The sequence below is a fragment of the Takifugu rubripes genome, chromosome 9 (genome assembly GCF_901000725.2).
Source record: "Takifugu rubripes chromosome 9, fTakRub1.2, whole genome shotgun sequence".
Taxonomy (NCBI): Eukaryota; Metazoa; Chordata; class Actinopteri; order Tetraodontiformes; family Tetraodontidae; genus Takifugu; species Takifugu rubripes.
In genome coordinates this window covers 10020975-10038049 of record NC_042293.1, presented here as the reverse complement: position 1 = coordinate 10038049, position 17075 = coordinate 10020975, and the positions used below count along the sequence as shown (strand labels likewise).

At 45.8% G+C, this 17075-nt stretch overlaps 1 protein-coding gene and 1 long non-coding RNA gene across 3 annotated transcripts; both read left to right on the top strand.

Annotated features, from left to right (window-relative positions):
• Nucleotides 1–237: 237 nt before the first annotated feature.
• On the top strand, nucleotides 238–3058 carry LOC115251019 (uncharacterized). The gene is made up of 2 exons (XR_003889557.1): nucleotides 238–1987; nucleotides 2246–3058. It is a non-coding gene; the product is annotated as an uncharacterized lncRNA (long non-coding RNA).
• Nucleotides 3059–8685: 5627 nt separating this feature from the next.
• ciartb (circadian associated repressor of transcription b) lies at nucleotides 8686–16068 on the top strand. Of its 2 annotated transcripts, none has more exons than XM_011607382.2 (6): nucleotides 8686–8841; nucleotides 10931–11372; nucleotides 11747–11822; nucleotides 12428–12506; nucleotides 13850–13976; nucleotides 14520–16068. In XM_011607382.2, exons 2-6 carry the CDS (start codon nucleotides 10971–10973, stop codon nucleotides 14910–14912), a joined length of 1077 nt encoding a protein of 358 aa, XP_011605684.1. In that variant the 5' UTR covers nucleotides 8686–8841; nucleotides 10931–10970; the 3' UTR covers nucleotides 14913–16068. The 2 variants fall into 2 exon arrangements, with proteins under 2 accessions (XP_011605684.1, XP_011605685.1); XM_011607383.2 differs by lacking the exon at nucleotides 8686–8841 and adding an exon at nucleotides 8873–9320.
• The last annotated feature ends 1007 nt before the right edge of the window (nucleotides 16069–17075 follow it).

Here is a 17075-nt window from a genome sequence, read left to right as displayed (position 1 = left end):
TGTTAAAAATAACGACACAAGGTTCTGTCCAGGAACACGAATGACGGCGCGTCCTACAAGTGATTTGTGTTGCTTTCTCTTAAACAAATCGTATTCATTGTCAGAAATTCAGAAAGATAATTATCTTAAAGAATGTTAAAAACAGTTTCCGGACAGTTACATTTTAATGTCAAACTCAAAATTCCACAAGGAGCCAGGAGAGCCAGAGTACACTCATTTCACAGGTATGCTTTAGTCCTCATGCTAAAATTTAAAAAATTTAAAAGATGTTTCCTGGTGTTGCAACTTTAGCTGCTGATTATTCCTGAAACAATCACTCCGAGCTGAGGCGTGAGCGATGCCACCTTGATTCCGACCTCTTCGGAAAATTAATGAGCCGCCTGGGGAAATTTTAACTAAATTTAGGTAAGCGAGCCTCGTCCTGACTGCGAGATTTGTCAAAGTCCACAGAAAACCCTTCTCCCGCCACTCTTTAGGCTGTTGACAGATTCATTTGCGCCTGACCTAGTTAATGTCTCCTGAGAGATGGAGGCGTAAACACACACACCGCGGCTTCGCTACAGAAAAAAAACAAACTGGAATTTTCCACACTTTACGCACTGAATTTGCTAGTCAGACTTTTAAAGCTGTGATTGAATAAACTGGGGAGGCTTATGATGGAGAGATACTGCACGCAGTGGGCTGGCAACTATTATCCTGTCCCCAAATATGTTGCGTCATGGTGACATTTCCGGGATTTAATCAAATCCCAAAGTCAAGCTGAACTGATTGAATGAGACCCAACATTACTGTCCATAAAATTACTCTATTATTATTTATATCAAGAAGCAAATCTGGGTACATCTTGTTTTTAAGAACAAGGGAGACGTGCTGATTTGTGGCAACTACACAGGTATAAAGTTGATGGATTTCTGGGAAAGAGCAGCGGGAGCCAGACAAAACATTCGTGAGCAGCCAAGAGTTTCATGCCAAGATGGATGCAGCAGATGTAATATTTGTTTTAGGAGTTGTTGGTGAAGACGTTCAGAGCTTCTACTTGGTCGCTATATGGTGACGGACAGGCGGACAGATGAGGCTGGACAGGAATCTCCTGAGACTGTGATGTTTGCAGATGACATGGTCACCCAGTAAGGTGGTGAAACCAGCCGGGCTGTTTGGTTTAGCAAGGTGGAACTGAAGAACAGCTATGGAGCAGAGCTGGAGGTCAGACGGAGTAGAAACGAGGGTTGATAGGATCAGGAATGAGTACGACAGCACGTGCTAGTCAAGCAAGTCAAGCGAGAGAGGCCAGACACCTACTGAGGGGAGACAGTGGATGTATCGGTAGAAGCAGGCTGAAGTTGGACTTGCCAGGCAAGAGGAGACTAAGACTAGATGGACATGAAGTCAGTAGTGACATCTGATATCATATTATTACTTCACACTTTTCATCTATCCAGAGAAGACTCCGCTACCTCACAGCATAATTTTAGCTTCCACTACAGCGTGGGACGTTCTCACGCCTGCAAGGTGGCAGAATTAGTTATATCAACATGTCAACTTTTCTGCCCGAGCTGCCTCGTCTTTCGAACGCTGTCATTGGTGGACAGATGAAGCAAGGCAAGCGCTTATTAAGCTATGTGCTTATTATATCCAGCTATGACAAGGTGCCAGAAAATAAATTATTTCTTCAAGTTCAACGGGGGAAACATAGCAATCTAAGCTAAAAGACGAAATGGGGAAAATCCTGGTTTTATTTTAGAGCCACCACAGCCCAATAGGTCGGTCTTTACATGGTAAATATGTCATTATATTCCTTTTGCTCCTTCATTATCTGTTGCTGAATATCTCCAGTGCATCATGGGGTGGCGCTTATATCAGCTCCAGCTGGGTGAAGGAGGGGTACACCCTGGTCTAGTTACAAGCTGATCAAAATAAATCGTCCTCTCAAGGACCCATGTGGAACTCCATACCCCGGAGGATCCTGACAGGTGCTGGAGTTTCTCAAGTGGGTGAAAGGCAGGACAGGTCCTCACCCTGGACAGGTCCTCACAGGTCACACACACACACACACACACTGATAGCAATTTAGGTTCTCCGTGTTTTTTAACTGCTAGCATCTTGTACTTGTTCCTATTCTTTTTATTTAGATTCACACACTTTTAATAGTTAAAGTTACGCAAAAATGTCTGTGGTAAAAAACCCAAAATGCAATAAATATACATTGTTTGGTGGGAGCCATTTTTTCTTCTTCTTCTCCTGAAAGGCTGGAGCTCAGATGATAGAAGGATACAGCCACTGTGTTTGCACATGTGTGCTCTTGTGGGCAAGATGGGATGACGCGAAACAAGATGGTGTGGGTGATCCAAAGATCACTGAAGGAATTAGGAAAGGGAGTGTTAGTGTGAAGAAGGGCCATGAGGGGGCGGGAACAGGATCTGTACACTGTGTGTTGATTCATTTGCATGCGTGCGCGTGTGTGTGAAAGAGAGAGAGAGAGAGAGTGTCTCTCGTGTCACGTGTGTGTCAGAACAGGCACAGGCAGCAGGGTGGTAGAGCAGCCTTCAAGTCGTCACTCCCTCCAGTCTCTCATCATGCTCCATCCACATGCATCTTCTGTACCAACCACATGTCCACACCTGTCCTCAGCCCTTGCCTTTCGTGAGCTCGCTCTCCTGCAAGGTCTCTCCCTCACTAGCCCACCCTAAATCTCTCTCTGAAAAGAACAATTCTTGCAGGAAGCCTTATTTTTCTAACTTTTTCCTATATGACTTAATTGCTCTGGCAGGTCACCTCCGGAGAGCATAACTGTACTTTCAATCCACTGGAACTTCTCTCGTTTGCTCCCTTTTGTTCTTCTTTACTGCAGTTGCGTTTTCATTTCAGTCATTATTTTTAGTTGAGTTAATCTTTTTTCTAATCTCAGTTTTTCAGAGTTTCAGAAAAATGGATAAATGCATATATTAGATTATTTTCTGATAACAATGCATAAGTACCATATATTTTGCATGCATGTTAACATATTTGTTTGCCCTTACTGCTTATGTAAATACAGTCATTTTCTAAAAAAAAAAAAAAAGCATTTTACATTCAATAATTAAACATTTATTAGCATTTATCAACTATTACTATGTGTAAAACGAACAAGAATGTGAATATGTGGGGATCTTTGTAGGAACCTAATGCAAGGTACTTTTTTCACACGTGCAAGGTTGGGATGACATCAAAAAAATAAAAAGGAGCACGCTCAAGCCCAAATGTGGGCTTCATGATGTTATGCAAGTGTATAACTGTGGCGACAGCACAATAAAAAATAATATATTATGGGTTTTTTTCTGTTGCTATTGGTGAGAGAAGCAGAAACCTCACATTTGGGGCAGGGCCAAGGACACGTGCTGGCCCCAAACAACCCCCGAGATTAACGATCTGCTCAGAATGGAAGTTTTTGTAGACTGAGTCTTCCAACGCACTTTGAAACAACTGAATGGCGGCTAATGCGTGTGTGTGTTTCTGTGTGGCAGCAGCAAGGTGAAACGGCAGCTGATTCCTGTATGAGGGCACAGTGTTGGCCTCACACAGCTATACTTAACTGTACAAATTAGTGAGTTCTCTGTTAGTAACTTTAGTGTTTAGCTTTTTTCTGTAGGAAAATCTAGGGATTAAGCTGAACGTAATAGTGAAACGCTTACTGAAGGGACGTCCGTGTCCCCCTGCACAATGAACATGTGACAAGACGCTGGCTGTCTTCAACATTGTGATGGAACAACAAGGACAAGAGATCCTGCGGCTTCATGTGTGACTTTCCCAGCATTTTCAGGGCCAAACAATCAGCGTGCAGACTATTTGCCTTTTGACCGTTTAACAAACCCATGCACATACCTTTGTGCAGCATTTTTTGAGGCTGCTTACAAGGTTTGGTTTTGAGGCTGCTTACAGTTGTGCAGAGAGAACAGATGAAATTAGATTTTTGCATCCATAAAGCAGAAGTTTATTTCCTACAACGTACAGGTCTACACATCTGTGATGTAATCAGAGCAGGTCTGCGATGCTGTTCTCGCATCCCGACTGTCAGTGGCCCTGCAAAGTGCGCTTGGACTGTTGCCTACTAAGAAATTGTCAGCCCATATTGCATCAATTCTGGATAGCATCTCACACTAAAACGCCCACATAATGATCCCATAAAAGTGCTAGCAGAGGGAGCGTGGGCAGTTCTACATTGGACATAGATTTGGCCACTAGCCTGATGCCAGAAATCAACAAGAAGCCTCAAGAGAATATTTAATCTGTCATATAGTTACCTAATTATATTTACTTCGGCACATGATAAAGCAGATGACTGTCTACAGGCGGAAAAGTGATGTTACTTTTTTAAATCTCAGAAATCCGCTTATGTAACCCATAACCTTCACATTAACATTATACTACCACTGGCTCACAGTGTTACATCATCTTAGATCAATATGAAGGCATTTGCTGAGGGCACAGGCGAACTGCAATAATGAACTGTGGATCCCAAACACATTGAACTTAAAGGGCCTTCAAGGAAGCCAATACTGAAAAGCCAGACTGCGAAACATACGCTGGCACAAGTTGAAGCCAAATAGAGGAATTATTCAATGTGCTGCAAATCCAACACTTCTGCTGAGCTCACAGTGCTCTGCATCATGCGTAGCCTTTCTCATCTGTGCGGAGAGTGCAGGCTGGAGCACTTACATAACCCAGTTAAAATATATCCCAGTCACATGTAACGTTCAGCCCTGCAGATAGATATCCCACCGTCGCTTGAGCTGCTCTGGCAGCAGTTTAGACACTGGAGAAGAATGAACACACACACACACACACACACACACACACACACACACACAAACACAAACACAGTCACAAAAGATATGGCCGTGATTCGCTGCCAGACATGCTCATCTGGCTGCATGTGAACTGTGTGTGGAAAATTGTCGGAAAGCTCTCTCTGACTGAAATGCATGTGACTCAGTTGGGTTGGACTGGGAAGAAGGGAGGGAGGGTACGTGATGATGTGCAGGAAGTCCAGCCCTTTAAAGTCACAAAAATGTGCCCGGTATCACTTCTCTACTGACTACATAACCTCTAACACAACTCTGAACATTATTGGCCCCTGAGTCTTGCCACACGCCACTGGCACCCCACCCCCTCACACTCTTGCGGCATGCCCACGTTACAGGCAATCACATTTCTGCTGTGTGGGTGGAGTTAACGCTCTGGAACTAGCATTTACTGTAACAAGGTGACATACGTGGAGGAGCAGCGTGCACCAGTGCCGAGTGACTTTCCAACAAACTGTTGCAGAGTCTCGCATTGGTGAATCTCTGCTGAAATTACGCAAGAAACACTCGTGATCAGACTCAGGCCAACTGTCAGTAATGTCTGGGTGTCTGAAGCTCTTCGAAATCTTCTGCATTCAAGAAGCAGCAGCTTAAGATGTGATAAATTAGGGGCTCAAACTACATTTTTATTTCATTTTTTTCAAAATGCACAAATTACACTTAAAAAGTACTCATGTAAAACAATACATTTTTAACACCAAATACAAAATATCTCCCAAACACGATTTGCAGTTTGATTGATGAGTGGTGCATCTCAACAACTACTGCCTGAAACCTGACAGGGGGAAGAGAAAAAAAACCCATTATGTTATGTAAAAGGTTATGAATCACCGCAATGGCAGAATATCAACAACGTTGGTTCATGTGCCGTTAAGTTCTGACCTGTGTACTCACAGCTCTGGGGTTTTTTGGTTGTTTTGTTGTTTTTTTTTACATAAAACAGCATCCCAGTTAGTCCTCCCTGTCATGCTTGAGCACACAGTGCCCCTGGTAACGCCGTGGTTAATTGTCAGTAATGTGGACGATGGCCTCGTGCCAGGTCGTGACGAGCTGAGTCATAAGTGCAGCTCGTTGCAGGGGCTCATGTGTACACACTCTCAGCCGTTATGGTAACTAGGGCCTAGTGGCAGGTAAAGGCACGCGCTGTCTTTCTGTGACGCATGACAGAGTTTAAATGAGGATATTAACTGTATGAGGTGATACGTGAAACGGATTTATTGTGTATACAAAGAGTTCGAGCCCACGTGGATGCTCACGTACATGTGCTGCCTTTCCTGTTCAGCAGGAACGATGGGGAACGTTCAGCGTGTGCCCTACAATAACGTAGGCGCGAGGCTCTGATTTGGCTTTTATATGAATGAGAGCGGGAGACATCCAGTCTCAGTGGGGATGTGGAATCAGCCAGCCACTCCGACAAATTGAAAATCACAGTGCCAGTTTTTGCTCGTGTGACTCATCTCGGATGCTGACAGGAGAACGTGGAGATAAAAGAGACTCCCTTTGTGAGGAGATTGAAAGTCGCTGCTGTTTTCCTTTCTTTCTTTCTTTTTTTGTTGTTGAACGCACATGACACATTGCTGTACAATGGAGAGAATCGGATTACGGACCACATGGAAGACCTAGTGGAACAACAGGAATAAAGTGAGGTTGAGGAGACTAAAGGACCGTTTTTCCTACTACTGCTGTCTTCTCCACATTATTTATACAGCATCTGTGTTTTAAGTGATGCATGTATTCGCTTTGATTCCCCCCCTCACCAAAATGTAGATGCGCATTTCCTGCGCTTTGAAGAGGATGTGATGTATTGTGCGTTCCCTCGGAAGCCTTGAAGACAACAAAGGGAAATTAGACTTTTTTGGAAATGAGAAGGAAGCTCTCTGTCGTCACAAAGTCTGGGGTCACCGGGGGATGGGGGTCTGGGGAACAGAGTGACATTAGAAGACTGTGCTATGTTTACAAGACAGTTAAATTTGCCTGTGTTTTGTTATCTGAGGCATGTCACCTCGACCCCCTTTGTGATTGCCCTGATGTCCGTCATTAGCATCCTTCATAGCAGGACGTGATTAAAGACAGAGCAGCAAAGAGTAAACGCCTCAGTTGGGGCACCAGGAAGCTGGCATTCTCATCTTCCGCCATCCTTCGTGTGACACGTTCAACAGAAGTGCAGGGTACACCGCAACTCTGTGATCAGTTCACCACAAATGGCCTCATTTGAACCAAATTGCAAAAGACATGGCGGCTGTTACGCACATGATTTGCACCCAGTCTTTAAAGCAGTCTGGGTACCATTTTCAGCTCCGTAAACATCTCCTTGCTTTTTTCCCCCTCCCCCACATGTGACCTCTGAAGATAGGAGATAATGTGTGGTTTGAAACGCTGCTCATATTTGTCTAAGGAAGACATGAAGAGGCGGGCTTGTTATGCTTTTCAAGAGGGGTGTCTCCGAGTTGCACGTGATCTGCGAGTGGGTTCGTGACTCACTGGCTCCAGGCTCTGGATCCTCGTCTGGCCTCTGACAGAGCACTCCCTAATCCCACCCTCTCAGGCAGTCAAACAGAGGTCCTGTGAGTCACGCCTTTACCGTCAGTGCTGCCAAAAAAAACTGGAGAAACAAAAAAAAAAGCAGACTGAACGCACTGTTGCATCTTCCTTCAGTGCCATATACCCGCAAAAATAAACTCCTCATCACGACACAAGACAATCATTTCTCTGCAATCAATTTAATCATCAATCAGTCACAGAGAAAGACACCTATTGTATCTACGTATATTTCCATTAATTGTTTTGTTATTCTTAACGGGCTGATACTGATGACATCATCAAGGAAACAACAACATTTTACTTTAAGTTGACTGGTTTTATTCGCGAACCTCATTGCGAGTTAGCCTAAATTATTAATTCAAGGAATTATTACAATAAAATAAGTTTCAGCCTACCCATACTGATAAAATTGACTTCACTTTGTTATTAATAAAATGCCCCACCCAACCCTATTAAATTACACTGTCGGCATTAGGGAGTGTTTATATCAACACTCCCTAATGCCTGATTATCAGGTGACACCAGTTTTGGTAAAAGCCTTAAAGCTGAAATAATTATCATCATGACCAGTGACCTCTGAAGACTAAATGCACTGGTAATAGTGAGACACGGACACCAAATGGATTGGTTTGGATTAGAATGGATTGGATTGGCTGTACATTCCAGTTGGTAGGGTTAGGACAGAGAGGCTAAAGGAATTAGGAAAGAGAGCCTGGGGTCAAATGGACAGGTCAGAGTCAGAGGTGCTTATTATGTGACAGAGAGACCAGTTAATTAGGCTTGATTAAAGAACAAATAGGTCTGATAGTACTTTTGTTTTTGCTTAATCTATTCTTTTCAGATCTATTCTTGATAACATCTTTGTTTATTTCACACACTAAAATATTGATGTCTAATCTGTCCCAGATTAGTCATGTTCATGTGACCTGCCGAAGTGTCCTTGAGCAAATTCTTACATAAACCAAGATGGTTGTGTACCTGACAACTGCTGACTGTGCCTTTACCAGGCAGCTCATCTAACCGGAATGCCAAAAGTCAACCATCATCATCCCGATGATATAATGAGGAAGAATGCCTGTGGAATGACCAAAACTAGACCTGGACTGACTTTTCGCCCAGCTGCTGATGAAACCGATCCGCGTGTCCACGTGTTTGTGTCATTTCCATCTTATTTGCGTATGTAAACCCAACGCGCCTATCGCCGCGCGGCTGCACGGGCGCAGGAAGGCGACTGGTCCGCCCGCGGTGTCCGAGGAGCCAATCAGAGAGCCGGCCCCTGCTAGTCCCGCCCACTCAGACACGTTGCTTTGTGAGAAGCAACACGGGCCGGAGCGCAGGCTGGAAGGACTCTACACTCACACGCCGCACGTCCCGCACATCAGCTGCTCCATCGCCGACCGCCCTGCTGGATTAACCGCCGAACATCGGGAGAGTTCAGACCGGCCGCTCCGTCCTGGATAAGGTACGCAAGCCTCACCGAGCCGCATCCGAACACATCCGAAACGCCGCCGCTTAAAGCGCGAGACCCGATTTCACGGGTTTTTAAGGGAAAAAAAACGTGCGGAGGAATTTGGCGCAGACGCGATAAATAGGTGAACGCTCGCGTCGAAGGATTAATTAATATGACGCGACAGAGAAGGGCGTGACGAGGAGACTTTATGAACCCCGCGTCTGTTGTGTGTAATCCAGCCGTGCGTGCTGCCAAATTCACCAGGACTGACGAGGAAGTCTTTTGTGTCTGTGACCCAGCTGATGGAGGCGCATCGATGGTCGGGTCATTCACCCGCTGTCGCCTTTTGTCTCCTAATCTAGGCGTTTTGGATTTATTCTGCTCCCTTCTGTTGATTATTATTTTTAACCCCCCCCAAATTACAAAGGAAGAATAGCTCCAAGTGTGTGGAAGTATCGGGCATCTTACATGCGTGTGCCCCACCTACACAGGTAGATGGAGACATGAGGCGACGATCAAGGCTTTGTGCTGTGTTTTTATTTGGTTAGATTAAAACGTATAACGGATTTTTAAAAGGCCGATTACATTTAACAAGATTTGAATCTTTGTCTCAACCAGACTTTTGAATTCAGGCCGTGCTTATGTAAACTGGTGATAATTATGAACCACTGTTTTACCCTAAAAGTTAGAGGTTTCCTGATATTATTCTGGTGTCATCTGTTGACAATGGAATAGATGTTTAAAGGAAGTATTGGGTCTTTTTATACACACTGTTATTTTATGATTAAAGTGTTTAAAAAAAAGAAAAGAATATGTTTTCAGGAATAGTTAAAATGTACTACACAAGTATAAAGGGAATTCTATTGACATACCTCTGTTTTGGCCTCTGATAATTACAATCTGTGTTGATTTATATGGAAGAATCATATAACTGTGGTATTTCAAACCTTCTGGGATTAAATGTTGGAATATATTAGCCTTGTCAGAATTGATCTCTGACGCCGGCCATCTTGAATCAATGTGCTGTGGAGTTTCAGGCCCTTGACATTTGGGTATAAAATGCACTTTTACTACAGCAGCTTCCTCACTCGTGTGATTTCCTCACCGCTGCACCGCTTTTCCTTGCGTATCATTAGGTTTTCGCTCCACAATGTCCAACTGTGGTCTCCCCTGCCCGGGAGTCATGCACCATAACCTGCTATTGGAAGTATTGCCTTCTCTTTTTTGTTGGGTCAAAGCTGGTAGAATCTGAAATCCTTTGCTCCACCTTCCTCTGTAACAATACGATCAGAAGGTGGTCACCAAGACAAAGACCCGGGAGGGAATTAATCCTTCTGGTGGCCTCAGATTTCAAAGTATATTATAGGCATGAGCAGCATTAACTGCTTTAAAAAAAGCCCCACCAAAATAATTTCTTTGCTGAACATGTTGTTCTCACTTCCTTTATCTGGTAATCACAGAGGAAACATGCCGTAGAGATGCAGAACAGCCCCGGGCAATTAAGAGTTTTTGAACAGCATTTTGTCAGTTTTATTCATGAGGTTTTCTGCTTGTGAACAAATAGGCTGTATCTCATTTTGTAAAAAAAAAAAAAAAGGGAAAAACACCCTTGCCCCTCTCGCGCGCACACAGAACCCAGACACAAGTGCTGCTTGTGTTAATGGGAGGTCTGTATTCTGAAGCCCTGGTCGTCATGGTGGCAGACCCCTGCCCTCTTTGAATAAACAAGATAACGTGAGCGATTTGTGGAAATAGCAGATGGCAATGCAGCCGACGCGCCCTGATTGGGGTTCGCTCCTTAAAGCAGAGGCCTTCGAGTGTTCAGGAAAAGGGGGTTTGGGATGTGAGGGTTTTAGACAGACTGCTGGTCTGTGTTTGGTGGCTCAGGTGTTGAATCTGCTGAACAAACAGGTCGTTGTAGTCTCAACAGTCGCGGCTGCTCTGCCGCCACCTGCTCTGGTGGCCTTGCCATCCCGGCGGCTTGAAAGGAGGCGCGGTTTTCTGCGTTTTTTTATCACTTATTTAGCCCAGATTAACTTGTACCACCTCCTGTCTCCGCTGTCTTTTCTATTATATTAATTCTGACTTTTCCATCCATCAGGTCAGTGATGGTCAGTGCTAGTTAGAGCCTGCCGCCAAGGATGTCTGCTACAGATTCGGACAATTCCATTGACTGGCTGGCCAGTGACTATGAGGACAATGAAAGCGAACAGGAGTTTGATTCTAATGGGAAGTGCAGCCAGACAGGGGCTCCTATGTCCCCCCGGGGCCGGCCACACCTGGACCCGACCAAAGGCGGCTGTCAGGTGAAGGATTGCGAGAGTAACTGGAGCGAAGTGGAGGAGGCCTCCAGTTTGGGCTCTCCCCCCGGCTACGTGGAGAAGTGGGACAGCAACAATGAACTCTGTAAAAGGCAGCAAGGTGAAAAGGCACCCCTCCAGCAAGCACTGAAGAGACCCCGCAGCTCCATGGAGGAGGAGGAGGACATGGAACGACAGCTCCGTTCCAACGTGTCTGAGAAAAATCAGCTCTTCAGCCGTAAGGTGAGCGCCTTGTTGACTCATCTGTTTTCTCCCAGAGGGTGAGAGTACACAGCTAGAGCGTGTCGCTTCACCCGGACCGCCTCGCTCGTTGGCTTTGCACAACCGTCCGAGTTCCAGTAATGGTCCTGACTATCGCCGCCTCGGCAGAATTAGTCATACTCTTCCAAAAGAACTTAGAGTCATTTGATCATAAATCTAACCGGCTGAATCAACAGGACACTAGGGGGGGGGAGGGGTGGGGTTGCCAGTCATCAAAATCATGTTGAGCAACTTTTCTATTAAAGTGAGCAATAGCCACTTTCATCAAAGCATTCCAAAACATTTGTTTTGGCAGAGGTGTGTTGGGTTTCAAATGAATCTGTTTTCATTTCCAGTGCTTGGAGCTCCAGTGCTACATTCACCCACTGTCGTCCATCTTGAATGGCCTTCGTTCAGGAAGATACAGAGAACGTAAGTGTCATCTTCTCCTACTTCAACGAGAAAATACACGTCCATCTCTTTGTCGGTTCTCCGGCAGAGACAGTTCGGGGGGAGGCCACAGGGCGCATTGTGTCCTTGAGATTTTAAGAGGGAGATTTCTGAACCATGTAGGCGTATCGAGTAGCCACAAGCATTTCCTGTGTGTGTGCATGGGTATATCTTTTATACAGGAGCTCATTTTGTATTACGGTTGTCTTAGCAACAGAGATTCTTTTTATCTTTTAAAGCACCTAACGCTGGTTGGCGACACCAATGAAATTCTTTACAGATAAGAAGCAAGCATTGTCACACATTAATGCTACAAAAGTGTTCGGCAGAGTGAGAACGCGGCGCTCCCCAGGCTCCAGCTGTGGTTTTTGAGTCATCTGATAAGCGTGTAAAGTATCTGTGGGAGGTAGAACCATGTTCAGACAGGTGCTGGAAACGGCTTCATTTGGAGTCTTTGTAAAGTTCAGACTGTTTTTTTTAATTTTTTTTGAAGCACCCATTCCTGATCAAAGCCACCGGGAGCGCGTTCACGTGTGCTGCAGTGTTGATACGGTTCATCATTCTCATGGTCTGAATTTTCTTTTCAGGACTAAGCAGTTTCCAGGAGAGTGTGGCTATGGACAGAATCCAGAGGATCATGGGTGTTCTGCAGAACCCCTGCCTGGGGTAAGTGTCCTCAGAATAAGTTTCATCATCGTCTCATATTTAGGATACCTCCTAGTATCGTGCTTGTGTAACCAAAACCGCAGTTTTGTAATGCCGTGCTTTGGCTTTTATTGTTCCCATAGGAGCAAAAAAAAAAACCTCTTCAGTTCTTCAAAATCTAAACTGTAAGATGGAAATGACAATTGCTGCTTTTTGGGTCAAAGAGGCCACCAAAATGTCTGCGCCACATGGCTTGCAGCGTGTGGCCCTGTGCGGAGCCTCTACCCCCACACACTTTACTGCAGAGAAGGCTCATCTCACCATTGCTGGGCATCTCATTAAAAATGTATCAGGCTGCATGGTGGGAGCAGCACACTTGTGTCTGCCTGATTAGCTCTCCACTGACCAGATGGTATAATGGAGAACGATTTCACCTCTTTTAAAGAAACTCCCAGTTTCGTGGCCACTTCTCACCTTCACCATCAGCTTCAAATGGAAAACAAATAGCTGTATCGTTGCAGTGCGAGCCTCTCAATCCGATAGGTCCCCTAAAAGCTTCTTATATGCAGTATTTTGCTCCCTGCGCAGTGGTTTCTGCGCACGACTGCGTTCGTCTGTGCCAGCAGCGTGACACTTTACGTCAAGGTGTACGGATATAAAAGAGGGCGGCTGAGTTTGGCGCAGACTAATTGGAGCCCTCTTTATTCCACCCTACCAGCTGCCGCCTTCATGTGGGAGACAAAGAGTGGGTGTGCCTCTCTGCCTCTCTGCAGACAGCTAGCCCAGAGGCTAGAAGGTGCACTAGCCTCCTCCCTCCCTCTGCTGGCTCTGCGTTGCCAGCTGGCAGCCCCCGCAGCCACACAATGGTAGATAGGATCAAAGTGACTTTTTTAGCAGTCACCGTTGCGGATAATCTTTCACATGAATTTAACATGCTATGAGCGGAGCGTGGCGAAGGTGCTGATCATATGACTCCGGCTAATCCCTGCCCACCATCTGGTTTTGATGGATGGGGAGTTGCTGGGCCGCCACACTCTGCTGCCCACCTCTGACAAGAACCGCGTCACTGCGACGTTTCTTTTCATAATGACGCCGGCGGAGAGCTTTGCGGCCCCAGGTGTTTATATTTAGAAGTGTGCGGAACTATTGCGCGTCAAGCCACGTGTGAGCTTAAAACGTGCACGATGTACTTCAGGCCTGGTGCAGACTTGGTGTTCTTGCAAAGATTGCAATCCTATCTCTCAATTAATCACAGACAGGAAATGCGTCGTGAAGGTGCTGGAAAGATTTGCGGTTGGCTCATAGCTTGGGTAAATGTTTTTCTCTCTCTCTCTTCTCTTCTCTCCATCTTTCCTGATTTCCAGAGAGAAATACATGAATATCATTCTGAAGATGGAGGAAATGCTGAAGAGCTGGTTCCCCAATGTAAAGCTTCAAGACCAAGTGGTTGTCACACAGACGGAGGAAGCAGCTCCCACTAAGAAGCTGAAGGTAAAGTTTTAAAAGGGGCACAGTTGTGTAAAGACTCAAGATAGACGTGGGTCGCTGTCAAGGTCATATGGTGGTGACGCAGTGAAGGAGGGACCAAACATCTATTATTATTTAATCACAAGTCTTGGACAAGGAAGGGAGGATTAAAAGCTATTTTTGCTGAGGTATTACCACAGTCTCTGATTCACTAGGAACAATGGTCTAGTAAAAAAGGTAGATTTGGAGGAGAGTCCTAAAGGGATAAGGAAGGTTAAAATACTCTGGAACATTCCTTTGCATTTGATCTGATTTATTTCTGTAGCCAATCCTTCCTGAAGAAGCTACCTTACAGTGTACAGACAAAAACTGTTTATCGACCCTGAACGGGAACATTTTCTGTATGTATGGTTGGAATTTATATTTACGATCTAAAATTGTTAGGCGAGGACTTATGTATGCAGCCAGGAGAGACGCTGTCAGGTTTAGAACCACCTACTTGGTGGCATTTTTAGTTTGTTTTTTTTCGAGGGGGGAGATTATACATTAAATGTCCTTTTCCTGCAGCTGTCTCCAGGGATCACCACTGCAGAGGTGGGTCCCGTCACCGTCAGCGAGCCGCCTGCCTGCAGCAAAGTCCTGAGAGTCGTTGACCTCACCCCCGCGGGAGCCTACTCCGCCAGTAACCTGAAGTGGCTCCACACTTCACCCATCTGCTCGGCCACTGCAGAGCATGCCCAGGCCGTCCCCAGGCACCTACTGCCCCCCAGAGACAAAGACCTAACGCAGGACAACTTGGTGTCCTCCAGCACAGACAGCCAATCAAAGACTGACTCTGTCCCCAGGGGGCCTCCGCCAAGGAAAATCAACGCACCCTGCCTGGAGAGGCTTCTCAAATCCACAGAAAGCATCATCAGCCGCAAGGGGCCAAGCGGTCAGACAGACAGCAGCTGGTCCTAGTCCTCAGAGAAGGCCGGGCCTCCAGCTGTGGGCGCCGCACGGCCCAGCCCGGCCTCGCCCACCTGGCCAGTCGCTTCACCCATTCCAGCCTTCAGGGAAGATGAGAGCCTTTATAAGGGACGTGGAAGAACATGTTGTGCTGTCTGTAAAGGAATGTGCCCTCTCATGACCAGTGTCCGCTTTAGTTCCATTTTGTTCAGATTTCCTGTCCCCCCCCCCCCCCCCCCCCCCCCACCTTCTTCGTTTGCACTCTTGATAGCGTGTGTGAGAGCGGGATGGATAGGTTTTCATGCGTGGAGGACATCGGAGCTAGCAATTTCCCAGCCGAGTCGTTCCCCGCTGGCTTGTAAATGCAATAAAACAGTTTGAGTATCTGTGAAACCACCACCATGCCTGAGAGCAAGAGACCCAGCGCAGAGCGTTTCAGCTAACCCAGACTCCTCAGCTGTCTCCACGACGCTGTGCTGAAGATGTGACGTCGTCTCTGAACTGCCCCTCCCGACCCCACCCCCACCCCACACTTATAAGGTTGTCAATGTGACTGTTACTTGTTTGTATACTTCAGAATTTTGGTACAACTGTTCTACCTCAATGGGCACCACGTCACAGATAGTGAGTAGGAATGTGAAGCGGGTCTGCAGCGAGCCAAGCGGCCCCTGGCAGCGTCTGCGGTACGAGCCCCGCTAGCTCGTACAAACAAAGGACGCTCTCTTCGTGGGGATTCTCTCTTGGCCTGACCGGCCGCCGCCGTCAAGAATGTCAGCCGGGCATTTCTTCCCCCCTCCCCAGTCTCCTAGTCGAAGGCAAACCGTGCCTGTAACATCAAGCTGTGCCTGCACGCTGGTTTGATAAAGAGAGAGAACAGTTGAGACTACCTGCTCATCCGTGGGATGTACAAATCAGGAATTCTCACTCTTCCTGCCATTTTCCTGTTATCGAGTAAATTATTCAGACCTTGCCAACTTTCTGTGGTAGAGTAGAACAATTATTTTATTTTGCCACAGAACTGGACAGTATGTCGGAACAGCAGAGAGGGACAATGTTTTCTCTGTGTAAATCTTAAAAAGGTTGTCGATTCACCCTGAAAAGTGGCCTTTATCGTGTGAAATTTTATACTTTCAAGAGAATAAATGTGGTTATCTTCGTTTGACGTAAAGTGCGTGTTGCTTCCCCCTTCGTGGGGCTGAGAATGAACTTTTCCACAAAGATGTTCTGTTTTTCATGTAAATCTCCCCTTTGAAACATTTTCCATCTTCACTTTGACATAATTGTGTCATGTTGTGTGTAACATGGGTCGGCTTGTGTGAAAGGAACGAACGAGACAGAAGAACTCCATGAAACAAGCCTTTGTAAGTATGGACAGAGCTCCATTAAACGCCAGAGACGCTCAAAAGGGTCCTAAACTGATTTATATCACGGTTGCACCACTTACAGGGGTTGATCGACCCGGGAACACTCAAATGCAGCCAACTTCCTGATGAAAAAAGATTTATTGTCTCTCTGGCCGGATGTAGTTTCCAGCACGTCAGCTGGCAGAACATTGTAGGCTTTTTCACAGAAGTACAGTGAATGTACCAGATTGGTATCAGTTCTTATTTCTCTGAAAACGGCGTCGTTGTCTGCACAGTTGATGCCACTGAGGAGGAGTTCTGGTGTCTGAAGTAGAACGAAACACTATCATTGCACGTGTTCTTTGGTTTCCAAACTCAAGCGGAATGCTGCCATCTATCGGTCATTACACGAACAGAAGGCACATTCTCGCCGTCATGGGGAGATAATGCACACAAACATGTCTCCGCCTGCCTGAGAGTATTTGCCTTTCCTGTTGGAGCAAGTTAGTACTTTGAGGCAAATCACAGATTCCGTTTTAGAGCCAGACAGACAGCTACCACCGTTCTTTCTTTGAGAAGTGGTGATTAGCAGGAGTCCGAGGTCAATTAAATGAGCTGGATTTTGTCTGTGTTGCCACCGCAGCGTCCAGACAACCACCGGGGCTGATGCTTGACACGCAGACGACTAAACAAGCACCCGAGGTCGAAAACAGTCATCCTGAGAAAGGAAATCACGACGGGGATACGTTTTAAATGGATATATATATACACATATATTTTGAATAAAGTAATTTAGCTTTTAAAAAAGGTTAGTAACGAAACTTATACGGTA